This window comes from Cornus florida, unplaced genomic scaffold (genome assembly GCF_030987335.1).
Source record: "Cornus florida cultivar Cherokee Brave unplaced genomic scaffold, ASM3098733v1 CherokeeBrave_3.0.0_Hap2_Chr03, whole genome shotgun sequence".
In the NCBI taxonomy this organism is placed as follows: domain Eukaryota; kingdom Viridiplantae; phylum Streptophyta; class Magnoliopsida; order Cornales; family Cornaceae; genus Cornus; species Cornus florida.
The window spans coordinates 68,214,270-68,234,967 of record NW_026775573.1 but is presented as its reverse complement, the minus strand read 5'-3'; the positions used below and the strand labels follow the sequence as shown (position 1 = coordinate 68,234,967).

At 36.6% G+C, this 20,698-nt stretch overlaps 1 protein-coding gene across 1 annotated transcript; it reads left to right on the top strand.

The window, feature by feature from the left end:
* The first annotated feature begins 3,079 nt into the window (after positions 1-3,079).
* LOC132301710 (acetylserotonin O-methyltransferase-like) lies at positions 3,080-5,067 on the top strand. The gene is made up of 2 exons (XM_059798939.1): positions 3,080-3,850; positions 4,662-5,067. The coding sequence occupies exons 1-2, from the start codon at positions 3,080-3,082 to the stop codon at positions 4,956-4,958; spliced, it is 1,068 nt and encodes a 355-aa protein (XP_059654922.1). The 3' UTR covers positions 4,959-5,067.
* Positions 5,068-20,698: the final 15,631 nt, after the last annotated feature.

The window sequence follows — 20,698 nt, the reverse complement described above, 5'->3', positions numbered from 1 at the left end:
GACTAGTAAGTCCCCCTCTGTTCCGGCATTGTTACAAGTCTCGACAAAATGGGTAATGTGTTGCTTGGGGTTACCTTTTCCGTTAAATTGCTGAATCTTCGGAGGTTGGTATCCTACATGCATTCTCATACTGTCGATTCTCCTTGTATAGGGCTTTGAGTACATGAGAGTGCTCTGTGAGACACCACCATATTGAGCTCGGATTGTATTCGTTATCATATCTTGCAATTGTTCGACAGATAATGAAGAGACTGAAGAAGAGGTATGATTGGTTTGACCAGTCGCCTGTTCTATCCCCGGCGTCTGGTTTTGACTGGTCGCTTGTTCTGTCACTGGCGTCTGTTTGGGATTCTCCCTGTGAGTACCTTGTGCTGTAGAATTAGGATTCTCCGTTAGTATTGCTGTGGAAGATGTAGGTTTCCCCGACGGTGGTGGTGTGAAAGTTGCACGATTCCCGGATGGCATTGGTGTTTCACCGAAGGTCTGAACTTCCAATTTATTCATTAGTGTAGCGATTTGCAAGTCCTTTTCTTCAATAGTCTTTGTGAGGTTCTCAATGGAATGAGCCATAGTTGCTAGTTGTTCCTCCACCGTAGCAGCTCCAGTCATCATAGCAGCAACCACATCTGAGTATGATAGGCCTTGAGAATCCACGTTCCTTGAAGTGATTGATTGCTCCGAAGTCTGACGTGGTGACTCTGGGGGTGAACCGACACTAGAGTGAGCATCATAGATAGAACGAAGTGAATTTGGTGGTGGAGCCTCCTCTGGAACAACGTCAAGGTTTTTGACATGTTGAGTTTTCACGTTCGCCGGTGTTGCAGGATTAGTTTTCACCACATCTTGCTGAAGTTTGAATGACGCCATCGCCTGGGACTTGCTACGTGTCACAGGGCCCGTCAAGGTACTTCCATCGCTTAATTTGGTCTTCGTGCCACTTTTCATGGTGGCTTTAGCGTCAGCCTTTGTAATAGCGATGTTCTTTTGGGCTTTCTTGTCTGTCTGAATCTTAGGGGGAGCCATAGAATCTGATAGAGAAGAAACTTGATGGTAGGAGAAAGAGATGAGAGGCAAAGGAAGTCCCACCGGGCGTGCCACAAATTTTTACACACAAATTTTGTAAGTCTGCAATAGAAACAAAATATGGAGCAAAACAGAATTTTATTAATTTATGAATGTGGAGTACAGTCCTTTGTAATATCTTTTACAAAAAAAGAATGGTCCTCTGATTCGATCTCCTTGTTTTTGGTTGGTTGGATCCAAGGACTGCACGAGCTTGTTCTTGAATCACTGTGGAATTTGATGAAGAACGGCACGTTGTTGGATGTGCATGATGTTCTTCGCTTTTGGATTTCGATTTTGAATCTGTGTCTGAATTCTGAGTCTCTGGATTTCTGAGTCTCTGAACTTTTGAATTCTGAATTTGTGTCTGAATTTGTAGACTTCTGAATTCTAAATCCTCTCCCCCTTTTTTCTTCCTCCAAGCCTCTATTTATAGGCTTCTTGGATTAATAGGATGATGACACGTGTCATCTCCTGATAAGGATAAAACTATAACTGGGCTAGGCCGGTTATATTGTGATAATTATCTTTAAAAATAATTATTCCAAATATATTTTATTAGGAATAATTATTCTTTTTATTTGACCATCTAGACTCTAGACTGGGCGTAATTAAATAATTTAAGTGGAACATACTTGGGCCAATTAAATAACTTAATTAAACATTAGGCCCATATTTAATGGGTCCATTTGTCCATATTAAAGTCCACTAAAATTTTAGTGTCTACAGTAGCGAAGAAGAAGGTAACGCATGCTCGCGTGAGAAGCGCGTTAGATCTACACGCAGTGGTGCGTGAGGCGAGCTGTGAGCGGTGAGGTTGGTGGCTCTTTGGCGCAAAATGGAGATCGACGGCTGCAAGGAAGATGGTGGAATGACGGTTATGACTGACTAAGCAGCGGTAGAGAGCAGACGAGGACGATAGTGGGCGAGATCTCCTGAGCACGTTGCTTCTCGTGCTCCACCGAAAGCGACGAAGCCATTGGAGGAGCTAGTGATTTGCCAATGTTGCATACCAGCGGTGGCGGCGATGAGGAAGGGGGCGATGATGTTTGGGCAAGTGGGTTTGTAATTGGCGATGACTGTGGGTTTGTAATTGTTTTGATGCTCACTTTGAATGAGGTATTTTCATTCAAAGATTCAATCTTTACTGCTTATTAAAATACTCTTCGTGATAAATACTATTAAGAAATTAATATGGGGCCCAAAAATCCCAGCGTGGGACTTGTATACATTAAAAAGGTCTAGTCACTTAAAAGGTACTTTGATTGAGGTATTTTCATTTAAAGATTCAATCTTAATTTATTAAAACACTTTTCGTGACGTCAAAAGAAATTTGATTATGTTTAACTCAATATTGAATCTTTGAATAAAAATACCTCAATTAATGTACTTTTTAAGTCATTAACCTTTTTTAATGTATAAAGATTGAATCTTTGAAAGAAAAAACCTGTAGATTTTTGGAGGGATAGAGAGAAAAAAAAGGGTTATACTAGAAAATTGATGAACAATGCCCAATTTAATTTAATACTAATTTTTTATACATGTCATAATTCTATTGGGCCACACAACCAAGTTGGAGTTCCTCTAACCTAGGTTGGACCCAAAAAGAATTTTTATAACCAAAGAAAAGTGGAGCACATTAGTGTTTCATTTGGCGCACCTAGGAGACAGTATCAAATTGAGATTACATTTTTTATAGTTTAGATTTGAAACATGCTCACTGATATTTAAACGTTAAAAATGCGACATATTATAAAATTAATCAAAGCCGGACGTGTTTCTATTTTAAATAAAATCTATCCAATGGAGGGATGTTTTTGGCGGATGGAGCACTCAATTAGGAAATGGAAATCAATTATATAATCGTCTAAAATCACAGTTGAAAGCTCCATTTTCCTTGTGCTCATTCATTTCTCCATATATAAATATTGAAGCTTCGCTACAATACAAGGCACATAGTTCAAGCTAATATTCACTTCATTGTGTGTGAGAGAGAGAGAGAGAGAAGGAGAGAGAGATGGGAGGAGAAGGAAGAAGAGAAATTACAAGTAGAGAGGAAGAAGAAGCACAAGCCCAAGTGGACATATGGAAATATGTTTTTGGTTTTACAGATATGGCTGTGGTGAAGTGTGCCATTGAGCTTGGCATACCTGATGTCCTAGAAAGCCATGGAGGTCCTATGACACTCTCCGAGCTATCCTCCGTTCTAGGCTGCTCCTCCACATCCGCCCTCCACCGTGTCATGAGGTTCTTGGTGCACCGTCGCATATTTAAGGAAGACCCCACAAGCCAAGGTAGCATTGGCTACGCTCAAACACCGTTGTCCCAGCTCCTAATGAGGCATGGTAAGAATAGCTTGGCCGATCTTTTGCTGCTAGAGAGCAGTCCGGTGATGGTAGGGTCGTGGCATAGTCTAAGTGCTCGTGTTCTATCCATTGAGACTTCATCATTTGAGGCCGCTCACGGTAAGGACGTATGGAGCCTTGCAGCTGCGAATCCCGCACAGATGAAGCTTATTGATGATGCTATGGCTTGTGATGCTAGGGTTGTTGCGCCCGCGATAATTGAGGGTTGTCCGGAGCTATTTGGTGGGGTGAACTGTTTGGTGGATGTGGGTGGTGGAAATGGCACTGCTCTGAGCATTTTGGTTAAAGCCTGCCCATGGATTCAAGGCATTAACTTCGATCTTCCTCATGTTGTCGCTGCTGCTCCCAACTGTGTTGGCGTTGAGCATGTTGGGGGAGACATGTTTGATAAGGTTCCAAAAGCAGATGCTGCTTTCCTCATGGTTAGTATTATTAATGTTTGTTATATTTATTTCTTGAACCTTACTCTATGGTATTAATTTCTTTTGGTTTAAATCTAAGTTTCATGGATACAGAGTTAGGCACTCGTTTAGGAATGCAGGGCGGTGACAGACGCGTGCCTAATACAGGCACATGCGGAATATAGCTGGATACGAATCGATCAAGATTAGAAGTGTTTTAGAAATTGATATTTTTTTTTTATTTTCATAAATGCGACAAAAATACGTTTAGAATACTTCTAGAATATAGCAAGGTAATTTTACAATTATATTTATTTTACAAAAAAAGATTCTAATAAAATTGTAAAACATATTTTTGTTTTATGAAAAAATAATGCTATAGTTTTGAAAAGCAATAGCACCACCTATCCACTTTCTAAGCTCCAACTTTGTGATTATACTTGTGATTAGGTAAATAAAATGAACAAACATTAATTTTTTTTTTTTTTTAGTATACATAATAATATATTATATATAACTATGTATTTAATGTTACTTTTTTTGTCGTTTTCCTTCAGAGAAAAAAATGAAAAGGGGACGTATTCCATAGCATTTTAACATCAAACTTACCACTGATGAAAACACTTATTTAATTCTTCTAACTTTTTCGATTCAAATTAAAAGGAGAAGAATCGTGCTTTAAAATCAATTCTTACTTAATTTGAAACAATAATTAATGTTGAACACATTTCTCTTACATACACACGTACACCTATTTTGAAGCATTTAACATTGGTTTAAAATATGTTACTAATATCTATTTCCTTTTGTACGTATATTTTCCGAATTTTAGTGGGTTCTGCATGATTGGGGTGACGATGAGTGCATCCAAATCCTAAGAAAATGCAGAAAAGCCATTCCAGATGACAAAGGGAAGGTAATTATCGTAGAAGCCGTGATCGAAGAAGGGGAAGGAGACAAGCTCAAGTATGTGAGGTTGATGCTGGACATGGTGATGATGGCTCATACAAAAACTGGGAAAGAGAGGACTCTGAAAGAGTGGGTATACCTTCTACGCGAAGCTGGCTTCAGCCGATACACTGTGAATCGCATTCAAGCTGTTCAGTCTGTTATTGAGGCCTATCCTTGATTTGTATATGAAGTGTTTCATTGTGTTCCAAGGCTCATGATCAACACAATGAATATTGCATGAATTAATAAAGCTTTACATAAGCAATGTCTCTGTTGCATGAATTGATGTCGCAATTCTTCAATATCATGCCATGTGCTTTGAGTCCAAGTCCGCACGATTTTGTGTTGAGTTTTTCTCCCCAAAATGTCTCATACTATTTGGAGATGAAACTAATCTATAAAAGCGCTTCACCTTCTCCTTTCCCAAATATTGTGGGATTGTGCAATCTGTAACTCGTCCAATGCCTCATACTCGCCTACATAGATCGCCTCAACAACATTTTGCTACGGTTGGCGGCTGAAGAGAAGCTCTCAACGCTTGACAAACCATGTCTTGCCTACAAAAGGATCCCAAATGCTTGTATTCTATGTCTAACAAACATGGAGTCTCACTCTCTCACCTTCTCTTTACCAATTTGGCTAAGCCATTGTTGTACATCTCTCTTCATCAATAAATAAAAATAATAATAATAAGTATAAAAATAAAAAAGGATCGAACCTAATTTTCAAACTTTAATCTAGGCTTAAAATTTTGAGTGGAGTGGATTCAGTTTAAATGTCGATTATATATTTAACCAATGACTGTAATCTAATCATAACTCCCATACTTCTCAACATTAGAAGGTGGGAGTTCGAGTCACCATAGAAACAAATGAGTATATGAGTTCCTTATCAATAAAAATATAATAATAATAAGAATAATAATTTTGAGCTAACATCTCAGCCTCCCAACCCTTTTAAGTACAAATATCCATAGCCAAATTACCTCCATTGTTACTTAGTTCTAAGACCCAAAAGTAAGCCAAACCATAACCAACATACTACCCAAGTTACAGTTCACATTTAACTACCATGCCCACAAAAGCAAGACAAATTCAAATGGTTTACAACATTTGGATCGAGCGCAACCGAAGGATCTTCAAGAAGAAAATCCTATCTCAAAACTCCATCTTACATCTTACTTTGGAAACAATCAGATTGAAACTGGCATCTTCATCCATTCCAAACTCCTCATCTGCTCGAAGTATTAATTGCAGAATGGGAACTTCCATCATCGATCTTGAGACCACCAGCCGAGCCACCTGACCGGAGAAATTGAGGATATGATCTCCATGTTCATTACCGAATTGTTGAATTGACCAGCAAATGGTCATCATTCTTGAAAGCTCTGTTTGAGTTTTGCTGTAATCTTGGGCCTCTATGGGCCTGAGTTTTTCATGGAAAATATTTTAGCTGCTTAACTGGGCTACCCCACTTATGGGCTGGAGTATATAATTTTGAAATTACCTTTCAAAAAAAAAAACATAGGCCCAAGATAAATTTTCTTTGGGACTGACAAAAAGTGGGTTCTACCTATAGCTATATTAGCCCAATCAGAAGAAATAAAACATAACATAGTTTAAATGGTGAATTTCACCACTTTTATTGATGAAATCTTATCATTGTAATAGTACAATTCATCTAGATAATGCTACAATATTATCTTATGTTAATTTTGTATATATATTTCCATGTAATTACCAATTTGTCACTTATTCTCATAACCTCTTTCAGTTTAACATGTAGTATGTATACAACTGTAATTGGTCCTCCAGTCCAAGATATATTGAAAACCCAAAGCCCATCCTACTTGATTTTTATTTACAATATATAACTATGGCCCAAAATTCAATATTTATACGTAAACAAGGTAAATTAAGCTCTTTCTCAAAGATTCTTTTATTGAATGTAACCCTCTTGATATTTTAAAATTGGCTATTTTGGATTGTAATTACTAATTAGTTCTCTTATTAATGTAATTCTTGTAAGCATATAAAAATAAAATAAAATAAATTAAATGTAATGCTAATGAATGAGAAGATTAGAGACAATGAACGAGTTATAGAGAGTGTAATGGATTACACATTGTCTAGATTCAAGAATATGTGATGTTCCGAGTAATAGTTCAGCAGATGTTCATTGAATCTAGACAATATATAAGGCAACACTTAGAATCTCCATCATTAAAATTAAATTAACACTTAGAATGGTTTTAAAGAGAGTAATAGATTACGCATTGTCTAGATTCAATGAACATATGGGGAGTGATTATTCAGCAAATGTTCATTGAATCTGGGCAACATCTAAGATAAACACTTAGAATCTCTATCATTAAAATTTAATTGACACTTAAAATGAGAAATAAAAAAAATTTGATAATGAGTTCACTTTTGCTAAAAAAAATTTATGACAACCTTTCTCCGTTTACACTTGCATGATATTATAAGTAAAGAAAAATGGATTGCGCTTAAATTAAGTAGGGGTCAATAGTTTCTTCAAGAGAGCTAATATTGGTACTCCACAATTACCCTTTAGGCGTTCTATTCCCTTTTTCTCTTAAAATGAAATCATAAGAGACTTCATATGCACAATGTAATTGTTGATTTTATAATAATTAGTTAGGAACAATTTTTTTTTTTTTTTTTGAATGAGAGATAGCTTTGGAACTTGAGTTTATTATTATTTTTTTTGCCAAGTAAGATATTCAGAGGTGAACGGAACTATATCTATTCAAAACAATCAAATTAGGGAGAACATCCAATACAAACCTTAGTTCGCAGTATCGGTCGTAATTTCGATCACGGTGCAACGGACTCGGACAAAGTCAGTGTAAACTGGCTTATACGAGTCGGGAACTTGAAAAGGGTTGGGGTTGCGTATTGACCAATACAGTAAATCATGATACAAACACACCACCGAAAGTCGTTTAACACAAATAAAGTAGAACAAAATTGAAGGAGAGTGCTGCAGTTTCTGAAGTTCAAACCTGAAACTTTCCTTTCAAGTATTTTGGTGTTCCATTGTCAAGTATTTATTATAAGTTGAGTGTGACGTACAACATGAACTCTTAGAACACATACCTATATTTTTGGACGCATGGGACACAGACCTATTTTTTTGTCAAGTAATTTGTTTAGAGTAGTATCCTCAAATTTTAATTTTCTCAGCCACAACCTGAACTTTTTATTATACGATAACTGTGACAACCTAAACTCTTATTATATATGAGGATAACATGTTATGCACAAACACAGAGAACAAACACCACTATTCATATAATAATAGTTTGTTTTAGGGTTTGGATATATACATTGAACTCAAAGATCAAAGCTAGCCCAGCCCGTGTGAAGTGATCATATTAAGATGACACGACAACCGGTCATCTAACTCTTTAATTGGACCCCACTAAAATAATCCACAATCTCAAAAAATAATTTTTTATTGCCTCTTTTTTTAAATTTTTTTTTTATTTTTAACATACCTCAAAAAAAAAAACCAGAAACATGTACGTACGGCGTTGTATCAATAGAATTAACACACACATGCATGAAATGGAGTAGAACAGCAGGGTTTGAATAATATAAATAAATAAATACATATATATATATATATATATATATATACCAGTAGCGAAGTGTGAATTTGGGACTCGAAGTCGTATATTCCAACGGCTGGCTATTCCAACGGCAACGACTCGCATCTATATCAAAAACTTCTCTCGATTGTATTACGTACTTGCGCTGGCAATTGTTTTGATATTATTAATTATTATATTAACCTTGACTTTTAGTGACCTCCAAAGGCCAATTTTGCCACGTCGACAATCTCAAGCTTTCGAAGTGCTCGTGCCCTCCACGTCACATCTTTTGATTTGCTCCGGATCAAGCACCAACCCATCGGGTGAAAATCACCTCGAGTGAAATAGTATTTCATTTTCTGTGGTCTAGAAATAGCCACGTCACCCATATTTGGAATGCACAGTAAGAAAATGTTAGGATGCACCTTACGAAAATGTTAGGATGTATCTTTACTCACAAAAATGGAGGAAATGAATTACTGTGCAAATGGAGAAGATCCTTGTCCCCTCCCCTCCCTTAAAATTTTAACATTGCTACTCTTAAAAAAAAAAAAAAAAAAAAAAAAAAAAAAAAAAAAAAATTCACTTTTGCCCCCCTCACTCTATATCTTGGATTCTTACTGTTCTCGATAATCGAGAAACTTCTTATTAGCTCTCCGTAACAACAGAAATTTCATGAATTTATTTTTTAAAAAAATATCTATATTTTAACTTTCTTCTCCATTTGTTTTTTATTCTTCTTCTCTCTCAAGCTACATTTTGAAAGATTTTTAGCTACTACAACAATTTACTTTTTCATATCAATTTGTGAAGTTAATTGATACATCATCTACACATTTCGTATTTATATATAGTGTAATCGCGGACCGATACCTCAAAATGATGTAAAAAGTGTGAGTACAGAAGTGGCGGCCACCACATTTAAAATTTATGAAAACTACTTAACACTATACTATGTACTATGAGTGAAAATGGATCGTCCTAAAGGATTTGCAAGGTATTACGGAATCAAAGTTGGATTAGTAAGTTGAATGATCAAAGAGAGTGATTTGTTGGTTGAATTATACTACAATTTAATTAAAAGCATTGCAATGTAAAACAAGCTAAAGTAAATGAGGTGTAGAGAATGAGAGAGAGGTCTTAGGACATAGAGTTCACCACTAAGTTTCACCTCACTAAACATCTAGTATTTCTCAATTTAGGGGGATTAAATGTTGCAAAACAAATGTGTATGTGCTAACAATTGAAATACTAAGCATGGATGACAATATAAGCATACATTGTCTATTCAATCTAGTGAGTAATACAACTTATCAAATTAAGGCGTTAAACATTCAATAAACCAACAATTAATGCACACCTTAGTCTAGAGAAATGTATTACTTGCAATTATAAGCATGGACTATCAAACACAAGCATGGATTGTTTACCTATCTAAGAATTTAAAGCAACTACACTACACTTATACTAATGACAAGGAAATTAAACTAATTAAGCTAATGAGGTAGCACAATCCATCTGGTATAAGCATAATCCATCAAACGCATCACAAGAATAGTAAATTAAGCACCATGCATTGATCAACACTAGATCCATAATTCTAATACACATAGACATGTATCAAATGTAAAGAATAAAGTATAAGCACATAACCATCCATTCCATCACACATACACGTATGAATAGAATTGAAAATTAATTAGAAGCATTAAACCATATCGATAATGTAAAAACAAAATTTATATAAACATGAGATCAATACAATATTTATAACATAAATTCCCACTAATTACAAAACACTAAAGATTAGGAGGCAAGCCTAGGGTTATCTCTAGCCCCAAGAGAATGATCTAGCCACTCATAGTTGTTGTCATCCAACCCTCAAGGGCTCTCTTCATGGTTGAATCATCTTCTTCCTCTTGGTGTTCTTGATAAAAACCCTAGAAATGGAAAGAGAATCCTTCCAAATTGTGTTTAGTTTCTCTCTAATTTCTAGCCAAAAGTATTCAACTAACTAACCTTTCTTACTAAAAATAGCCAATTTCCTTATATAGGTAACTCAAATGACACCCTAAATGGTCAGACCTCGTGCACTAGGACCTCCAAATGATTGCACCACGAGCACACCTTCAATTGGGCTTGAAATGTGTTTTTCACAGTTTTTGAGGAAGTTCGATCGATTACACTGTTGCTTTAATCGATCGAAGCATGGCGGTGCATTTATTTGGATAAGGACAAAGGTTAAGATATTTATGGGAAAAATGATAAAAGTGGTTATGAGGATAAGATCAAAGGGTTCGATCGATTGAAGAAAAGTTAGATCGATCGAAAAGGAAATTTTCCTGAGGATAAAGACAAAAGCTCGATCCATCAAGGCAGGATTGGAACAATCATATCGTGATCGATAATAACATAGTTCGATCGATCGAACATAGAAAATTTTCACCATTTTACTTCCACTTTGCTCTTTCTCTCCACTAGACTTTGAATTGCTTCCTCCAATGCTCTAATTAAGCTGATTTGGCTTATTTTGGGGCTAAGTACCTAAAAAGGAGAAAAACATAAAATTAGACTAAAGCGAGGAAATAAGATAGAATAATGTCCTAGTATACTGAAGATTAAGGGTTTAAATGTGCACTTTTCAATACTTATCACACTCCAAACTTAAATATTACTAGTCCCTAGCAATGAATTACAAAGTGAAGCAACAAATTAATGACTATATAAGAATGAACGAGAAAGCAATAAAAGGATAACGCCACATTCGTAAGGAACACAATTGCATTTAGCATATACAACAAGCCTTTTAAACCCCTTGGTTACCCCTAGTAGATGAGTGAAGTCACGTTATAGTTTCCAGGAATGATACGCACAAACATTAAGCTTTTTTCTCACTTAAGAGGCACTAACATTCCAAACAAGCATTGGGAATAAACTACCTCAAGTATGTAAATTTTCAACCATCTTTAAGCAATTCTCCAAAATTTTAACAACATGCAATCAAATATGGTCTTTCACACATCAAGAAAGATGATCATACAAATCAAAACACTCTAGAATCCTTTTTAAGTGAACCGACATCAAATATGTTGCTATATTAGCCAACTTAATGAAATGGTTACAATCGATCTCAAGTTAGCACACAAATTTAGTACCGATCATCAAGACAAAGAATAAACCTTTTATTAAAGTTTATTTTACTAGGCGCACTTATTCTTTTCAATGACTCCTAAACCAGACGACTTTAGGGCATTAGGTGTAGAGACACCCCTAAGGACTTACAAATTCAAATCAACTAGGCTACAAATCAAAACAACCTCCATCTAATTATTTCTCACTCCTCACCTTTGGTAAGAAGTCCTCACTTTTTTGATATATACTTATATATATATATATATATATTATTATTATTATTATTTTAAAAAAACCTAGAGTTTGGGCCCTCCACCTTTTGGCGCAAGAAATTCAATGCTTGATGAGATTAGAATCTCGACTACTTAGTGAAAAAGGTTTGTTATCCACCTTTGTCAAGAATAAAAGCTTTCAAAGCACTACTAGCTCAATTGAGATATACCCAAATCAATAATCAACAAAACATGTACCCCATAAATGAATGCTAGTGTGTGCCTATGCTAGTGTAGAATCCTAGAGTGAATCTCAAAATAATCACAAAATCAAGATGATATGGACCACAAAAGCAAGCATGATATCAATCTTTCAAAAAAATTGCTCATAAAAGGCATCCAAAAGGCATATAAAGAGTATTGAACATTCAAGTCAAGCAATTTTTAAATTCTGAGTAACATATGCCTCAAAAAGATCAAAATCATTACTAATCATGGATTAAATAATAAATCTCTCAAATGCACAAGTCATGTTTAAAATCTTGAATTGAATGTAAAGAACACACATTATCACATTACCCCCAAACTTAAACCACACAATGTCCTCAATGTGTAATGAGAACAAAGGAAAGAGGAAAGAATATACCAGTATAGCTATAACGAGGAATGGTCAGGACACAAGGATCCGAAGTAGGTGGTGCAACCCCCAAACTCGGGATTAACTGTGGTCTTGAAATGATGACACTTAGATAAAACCTCATCAAATAACTAATGGGACAAATAATGGTGCACAGTAGGTATGCAAGTGTAAGTGGGATAGTAAATGAGAGAGAGAGAGAGAGGTAAGAATGGTCCTGAAAAATATAGACTGCACTCTCTCAATGAACTTACTGTAATGCACTTGATACCGGAATCAACATCAAAAGATATATTAATATATGAACATAAAATCCAAAATATCTGACAAAGGAAAGTATAAGGTACATCCAGAATATCATGCAAACAGACAGGCCGCAAAAATAGGGTAACAGTATCATAAGTAGCAGTCAAAAAGTTTAGATATAAATATAAGAGAGAGAGAGAGATCAGGCGGATGGTGATGGTTTGGCGGGGTGTGAACCCCGGATTTGCCTGGAAATGTCTGCCATCGATGCGCGCAGCTCATCACGTAGGCTGCTGATACCCTCTAGCAGTGCGGTTATGACATCTGTACGGAGAGTAACCATATTTGTATGGAGCGTGATAACGGAGTCCTAAACAGTAACAACCCTATCCTGCAATGTTTGATAACAGTCTTCCGACATGTCAAACTAAGCCTGTGTGTTAGGAATGACTAGGTCATCCCGAGTGTGCAATCTCGAGTTAGCACTGGACTGCTGCTCATCTCGACTCTAATGGCCCTGGGAGTGGGATTGTGATCCAACTGGGAGATCCTGCTCCAAATCAATCCCATCTCTCCCTATTATTGTTGCTGCCTCAGCCTCAACCTCTGCCTCTACTGCTGCTGTCGCCTCCTCTCGTAGGCTTTTGATTAGAGCATTGTAGCTCTTCATCCAATCAGCCCATCTATAATGGTAAGAACCAGCCTCTGATCTCTCATGTGGATCAAATGGATAGCATTGATCTCTGAGGAGTTGGGTAATAAAGTGAGCATATGGAAGAAACTTGGCTCACTTGGGGTTTGCCTTGTTGATATACTCATCATACAGCTTCATCATAATGCTTCGAATGAGCGTAGGAACTAAAAACCAATGCCCTATATCGATGGCATATAATGCTACAAGAAAGTCAGCCCATCGCTCAATTTTGTGCCTAGACATATATACATTTTGGTACAAGACCGAATCAAAGAACCACATGCGCTCGGGCAGGTGGGTCTGGGTAGCAAAAGTATCAGTGGCTGTAGTAGTGCCATGTAGAGCTGTAGTCATGTCTACAAAGGATGGCTTCTGTAGAACTGGGTAATCAACCCCCGGAGGACAAGTATGTGGGCAGTGTGAGGCTGTCGCTAATGTCTCGACAGTGATAATGATGGTATGCCCTTCTATAGTAGTCCGCAGCTCTGCCAAGTTACTTAGACTTGGCCTCAAGTTCTGGTCGAACAGCCTAACCAGTCTCGGATATACAGGGTCTGCCACTAGAGCGAAGATGGGAGAAAGACGCTGATGGTATATCTCATCGTAAGACCACTTGGTGGTCTCTTCATGTGTGAAGATGTCCTCATCAACTCTGGACTCATGTGCCATACTCAGGCACGCAAACTTGCTGGTGACCCTGTTTCAAACAACAGCGGTGCCAGCTGGCTGTACAGGTGGTGGCATAGGAGTAGGAGCTAGAGGTGGCTCGGAAGGAGCACTCTCTGAAGAAGAAGAAGAAGCAGAAGGTTCAGGCTGGGCCTGAACTGACTCCTCAGTCCTGGGCCTCACTCGACGACCGTAGGTCCGGTTGGCAGTGGTCTTGTACCTAGTCATGGCCTGCAAAAAGAGAGAACACTTGTATTTTAAGTCAGAAATAGGAAGTGGTATATAAGATGCAAAATGAAAGCATAATGGATAGAAACATACTTGTCAAGTAAAGATAGACAAAACAACTCTGAAATAATGTACGAACTAAATATCATAGCAGGAAACACATGAATCTATCTATGCAAGTGGAGATGCAAGCCACACTTAGACAATAAACGAGTAAAGAGTATGCTTTGGTAGTATCATCACTAAGTGAAACATGCTAGAAATATAATTATAAGATGTATTTAATGTGGAAAACATAGGCATTGGGTATGAAAATGATAGAATGGAACAGGGGCAAGGGAAAAAGGGTATACATTTGTAATGCAGTGAAATTCGATCGATCATAAAAAAAAATGTGATCAATCATGGCATATATTGGATTGATCATAGCATATATTGGATCGATCCTGCTCTGATCGATCAGAGCACTAGTGTGATCGATCGAGCAGGCTGGAAAATGAAAAGCCAACCATTTATGACATGGAAGACATGGGGCGTAGGCAAATGGTCACTTGAAGGCTCATGACCCCCTATACACCTCACAAAAGCGTGAATGGTCACTTAAAATGGCACATGAGCACCGATCTAAATTTAGAAAAAAAATCTATATACACACATATCAATATGCTTGAAAACTAAAAATGGAAATAGGAAAGAAGATATATACACAAATCTAACATTCTATAATCAAAATCACATCAAAATGAAACATGAACTAAAATGAAATGGAAAATGGAAAGGACCTACCTTAGCCGATGAGAGGAGTGGAGAAAGAAGGGAGGTAAGGGCGAAGATAAGGCTTTTAAGCTTCGAGATCTTCGCTGGAGACTCGGCCGGAGGTGGAGAAGACGGTGGCGAGCTTGGAAAGGGGAGGAGATGAGTTGGATCAATTGTTAGAATGATCCAAATGACCCTTGGATCAACTTTAAAAATTGTTCCTGACATTTGTAATCGATCACAAAGTCAAATTGATCGATCAAATTTTGATAGATTATGAGAGTGCTCAGATCGATCGAATCGCACACAAAATATTTGTGAAAACTTTAGAAATTTTTTTTTAAAATAAAAATTTAAAGTAAACAAAAAGTCAAAAGTTGGACTCTGAATGATCTGGCTTGGATCAATTGAAACTTTGATCGATCCAATGGTTCGAACGATGGGACCGAGGCTCAATTATTGAATCGAAACTTCGCACGATAGGACAAAGAGCTGACATTTTTGGATTTTCAAAATTTTTCTAAGTATGAAATCTTGATTGATCATGAGGGTTCTTGGATCGATCGAAGAGCTTGGAACGATCGAACAAAGATGCTCACACGATGGGGCCGAGAGCTGAAATATAATCATGGGTTGAACGCAGAGAAGTTTGATCGATCGAAGATGCACTTGTATCGATCGAACTAGCACTAAATGCCTCATTTTGAGATGAAAGTGCAAGAAATCCCATGCAAAGCTTTAAAACAATAATGGGTAACCTTGAACCCTATCTAGACGACGCAAAAATGAAAAATGGAAGAAATGAGGGAGAAATAGGGTTTGAAAACCCTACGAATGCTAGTGTTTAACATTTCTAGCAAGACGTTGGTCTCTTTTAGCCTGAATCAAAAATTTTGTTGGACATCCCCTTCTCAATGGGGTGAAATGAACTTTGAACCCCACCCAACAAATCATTCCCAAAGGAAATTGTTGGATTTGGCTCAAGTATGCTTGATGGTTTTCGATCAAAAAGACTTTTGAGCTTCCTTGCCCTTTCCACATTGCATTTCAAAACAACACCTTTTGAAGATTCATTTGAAACAAAAACCCTTGGTTTTTCAACAAGAGATAGCAAATCAAATTTTTTTTAACATTTTTCTCAACATAAACCTCTTCATGCTTGTCCATTGAATTTGGGGTTTGGGTTGAATATATTCAACTTCACCTTCATATGGCCAAAAGAAATTTACATTATCCCCGTTCTACAATTAATGTTTTCATTGGGAGTAGCCAAGAAAGGACGGCCAAGGATAACGGGGATTTGGCTTTTCGGATTAGCAACCGGCTCCGTGTCAATGACCACGAAATCAACTGGGAAGAAGAATTTATCAATTTTTATCAAAACATCTTCAATTATACCTCGGGGCTTTTTGTAGATCGGCCAGTTAGTTGCAAAACTACAGAGACGTTGGCTTTAAATCGCCCAAACCCAATTGGACGTACACCGAGTACGGAAGAAGGTTCACGTTTGCCCCTAAATCTAAAAGAGCCTTATTAATGATGTGGTCACCTATGGTGCAAGATGTAGTAGGTGAACCGGGGTCTTTGAATTTAGTTAGAGTGTTGTGTTGCAAAATTGAGCTAACTTGCTCAATGAGAACAACTTTCTTTGGTGTTTGGCTTTTGTTCTTTCTCTTTAGAGTGCATAAATATTTTAAAAATTTTGCATAGGCCGGAATTTGTTTAATGGCATCTAAGGGAGGAAGATTGATTTTGACTTGCCAAAACACATCAATCATTTCATTTACCTTGCCTTGTTGTCTTTCAAAAGATGTGGACGCTTTCAAAGCATCCGAAAATGGAGCCTTTGGCGAAAAGATTTCTCAAAAACATTTGATGATGAATTCTTAATAATGGAGTCCTTTTTGCTAAGTGAAGGAGGAATAGGATGTAAAACGGGATGGGTATCAATGCTAGGTTGCACTGGTTCACTCTCTTCATTAAAAACATTAACTTGGTTACCAATCCCCCTTCCACTTCTCAAGGTGGTCACCGCATTAACTTGTTCAAGTGAAGAACCTTCTGTTGGGGAAGTTGTCTCCACTACTAATTGTTGCTTAGGTGCGGAATTGGAGGCATCTTCCTTTTTTCTCTCGCATTCAATATGCTAGCTATTTGCCCTACTTGGGCTTCTAACTTTGGAATTGATTGTGAGTGTGAATTAAACAATTGAGTGTTAGCCTCTAAGTTTCCTAAAGCCGATAGAACTTTTTTCTTAAAAGCGGGACTTCTAGGATGACTTTGAGAGAAAGATGGTTAATCGGGACCTTGAGAATTGGAATATTGGTTCACATTGGTAGCTTGATAAGGTAGACGATAGCCTTGAGAATTTTGGCCTTACAATCGAAGTGGAGTGTACTTTCCTTGAAAACCACCGTGGGGAGGATTTGAACCTTTCCTTTGGCTTTTCCAAGAAAAATTGGGGTAATTTCTCCACCAGGGATTATAATGATTGTCATAAGGGTTATTCCCTTGATTCATAAATGCGGCATTGACTTGTTCATGATGCTCATTTTGCATATGTCCATGAGGACAATTGAAAGTAGTATGAAGAATACTTGAACATGTCATGCAAAACTCACTACAATGATAAAGATGAATGGAGGAAGACGCTTGATGACCCGAATTTTGATTGATAAAAAATTGATTAGACCTTTGAGTTAAAGACTTTACCTTGGCAACTATGTCACTAGAATTTTCAACTTGATATAAGTTAGAATTCTTCTTCCCTCGTACGTTTGTATTCTAACCATTTTTAGAGGATAATGAACGATGCATTGAGTTTTTACTCATGCTTTCATACAATCTTCACACATCGTCCTCATGCTTATCTAAATACGACCTTTCCATTGAAGCATCAACCATGCCTTTATGGGTATCCGATAAACTTTCATAGAAATGTTGGACAATTTGCCACTTAAGGATGTCGTGATGAGGACATTTCCTAAGTATGTCATTCAATCATTCCTATGCCTCATGTAACATCTCCCCATCCCCTTATAAAAACTCACAAATAGAAGTGTGCATGGCATTAGTTTCGGAAACGGGATAGTACTTCCTTAAAAACTTTTGTTGCATTTCTGATGTGCACAAATGTGTACCACTTAAAAATACCACTTATAACAATAGCATATTCATCATTGCAGATTAATGCTAGAGTAGGGGGTTGTCAAACAACAAGGATTGCTAGTTTATAACAAACAGAATTATACAACTACTTCCTCCATTTGATAAAAGAAATGATAAATCGATTGGTTTGTCACTAAACCTACAAATTTAACTTTCAGAAAATAGTAAATAATGTGAATAGGATAGATTGAACTTATAAAGAGAAGGCTAGGGAATTGACTTCACTTCAACCTCATAAACATGTTAAACTTACACTCAACTTGGGAATTGACAATTATATATATAAAATGATGTGTAAGAGCATAAAAATACCACAACATCGTCAAGAAGATCATACATTCGGGGACTAAGCATAACCCATCTTTGGTTAGCATGGTTCATCCATCTAAACTAGATTATAGTATGAACCATCTTTTCTAGGCATGGCCTATTAAGGTCCTTCAATAGTATGTTGCAGCACATGAAATCAATTAAATATCATAAATTATCTTCAGTTGGTATGGACCATCTACCTAACTACATTAATCTAAGGGTGTAGCATGATCCATCTTTCTTAAGTATAACCTATATAAATGCTCAATGATAAGCACTGAAAAGTGCGTATTTAAACCCCTTAAGCTCGAGTATTCTAGGACCTTTATCTGTTTTATTTTTCTGATTTAGACTAATTTCATGTTATTGCCCTTTTCAGGTGTTTATCTCCAAAATAAGTCAATTCAGCCAAATTAGAGCATAAAAGAACCAATCTCAAGCTAAATGGAAGAAAAAAGCAAAGTGGTGGAAAACAGCAAGTTTCAATCGATCAGACCAATCTTTGATCGATCTCACAATGATCGATCCAGCCTTACCAAGATAGATCAAACCCCTTGTCCATATCTTCAATAATTTCCATCTTTGATCGATCCAACTTTTCTTTCGATCGATCGAACTCCTTTGATCTTATCCCCACCTACCACTTTTGTCTTTTTCCCAAAATATCCCAAAAATATCTCAGACTTATCTTATTCCAAAAAGGCGCCGCTAAGGTTTGATCGATCTGGTCATACTTCGATCGATCTCATCATAATTTGATCGATCGAACTTCCTCAAGTTTAAAATAAAATAGAGTCTAGCTCATTATAAGATGGCTCGTGGTACAATCATTGATAGGGGCCCTAGTGCACGAAACCTGACCATTGGGTGTGACATTGGAGCTACCTATATAAGGATTTTGAGCCATTTTTATAAGATATATCATCATACAATAATAAAATAGAGGAGAGAGCCTAGAGATTAGAGAGACACACACACCATTTGGGAGTTCTTCCATTCATCTAGGGTTTTCATCAAGGAGAAGAAGATCAATCCTACCATGGAGATGGCCCTTGAGGGTTGGATGACTGCAACAATAAGTGGCTAAACATCTTCTTGGGGCTAGAGTTAGTCCTAAGCATGTCTTCTAGATCTTGATGTTTTATATTTTGAGGGGATTTATGTTGTAATTCTTGTCTTGACATTTGATTTACATATGAATCTTGTTTCTACAATGATTTGTGTTGTTTGATACTTCCAATTGATCATTTCATTCTATTCATATGTCTATGTATGCTAGAATAGATGTTCCTTTATTTATCTCTTGGTTTTATGATATTGATGCATGTTTATGCGTGTTGATGCTATGAATCTAGAGAATGTCAAAACATGGTGCTTTAATGGAATACTCTTGTGGCTTGTTTGATGGTTCATACTCATTTCTTGATAGATTGTGCCTCTACCTTAGTTTAAGTAGTTTAATTTTCATTGTCTTATTTTCGTAGATGGGAGGACAATCCATGTCTTATTTGATTATGAGCTTAAAGGAAGGAATAATGGCTTAGTTGGATATATTGTGCTATTCATTAGGTTGTATAGACAATGTATACTTAATTAGTCATCCATGCTTGTTGATTCAATCAATCGCACATATTAGTATTGCAACATATATTTTCCCTCATTCATTACACATTGAGTATCTAGAAAGGTGATGTTTAGTGGTGACCTTTAAATCCCAAGATCCCTCTCTCTTGTTCTCTATCATTTATTTACTTTAATTGCTTTCTATTGAATTTGTTTACATTGTAGTTTAATTAACCAATCAAACCACCTTTTGATCACTCGACCTACTAGTCCGACCTTGTTTCCATATCAACATTGCTCCCAATCTATTGGGATGATCCTTACTTACCCTAACTATATTAGTAGTTAAGTAGTAGTGGCACTTTATAAATTCAAACTTGGCCACTCTTTAACACATTTTAACGTGTTGGTTCACGACGACACCACTCAACTTCATGCCAATATAACCATTCCATAAATTCTTTTCCATTATCACTATAGGAAATAAAGTGTAACACTTGTATTAATGTGATTTCTAAGACAAGATAACAAATCAACACAAATATATATACATATGATAAACATATACATCAATTCAATGTAATGAACATCAAGTCAATGTAAATACTTCTAATTTATGAAACTAAATATATACAATAAAAATCCCCAAATTGAAATACAAATCAAACCATGTTTACTTGGTCTAGGT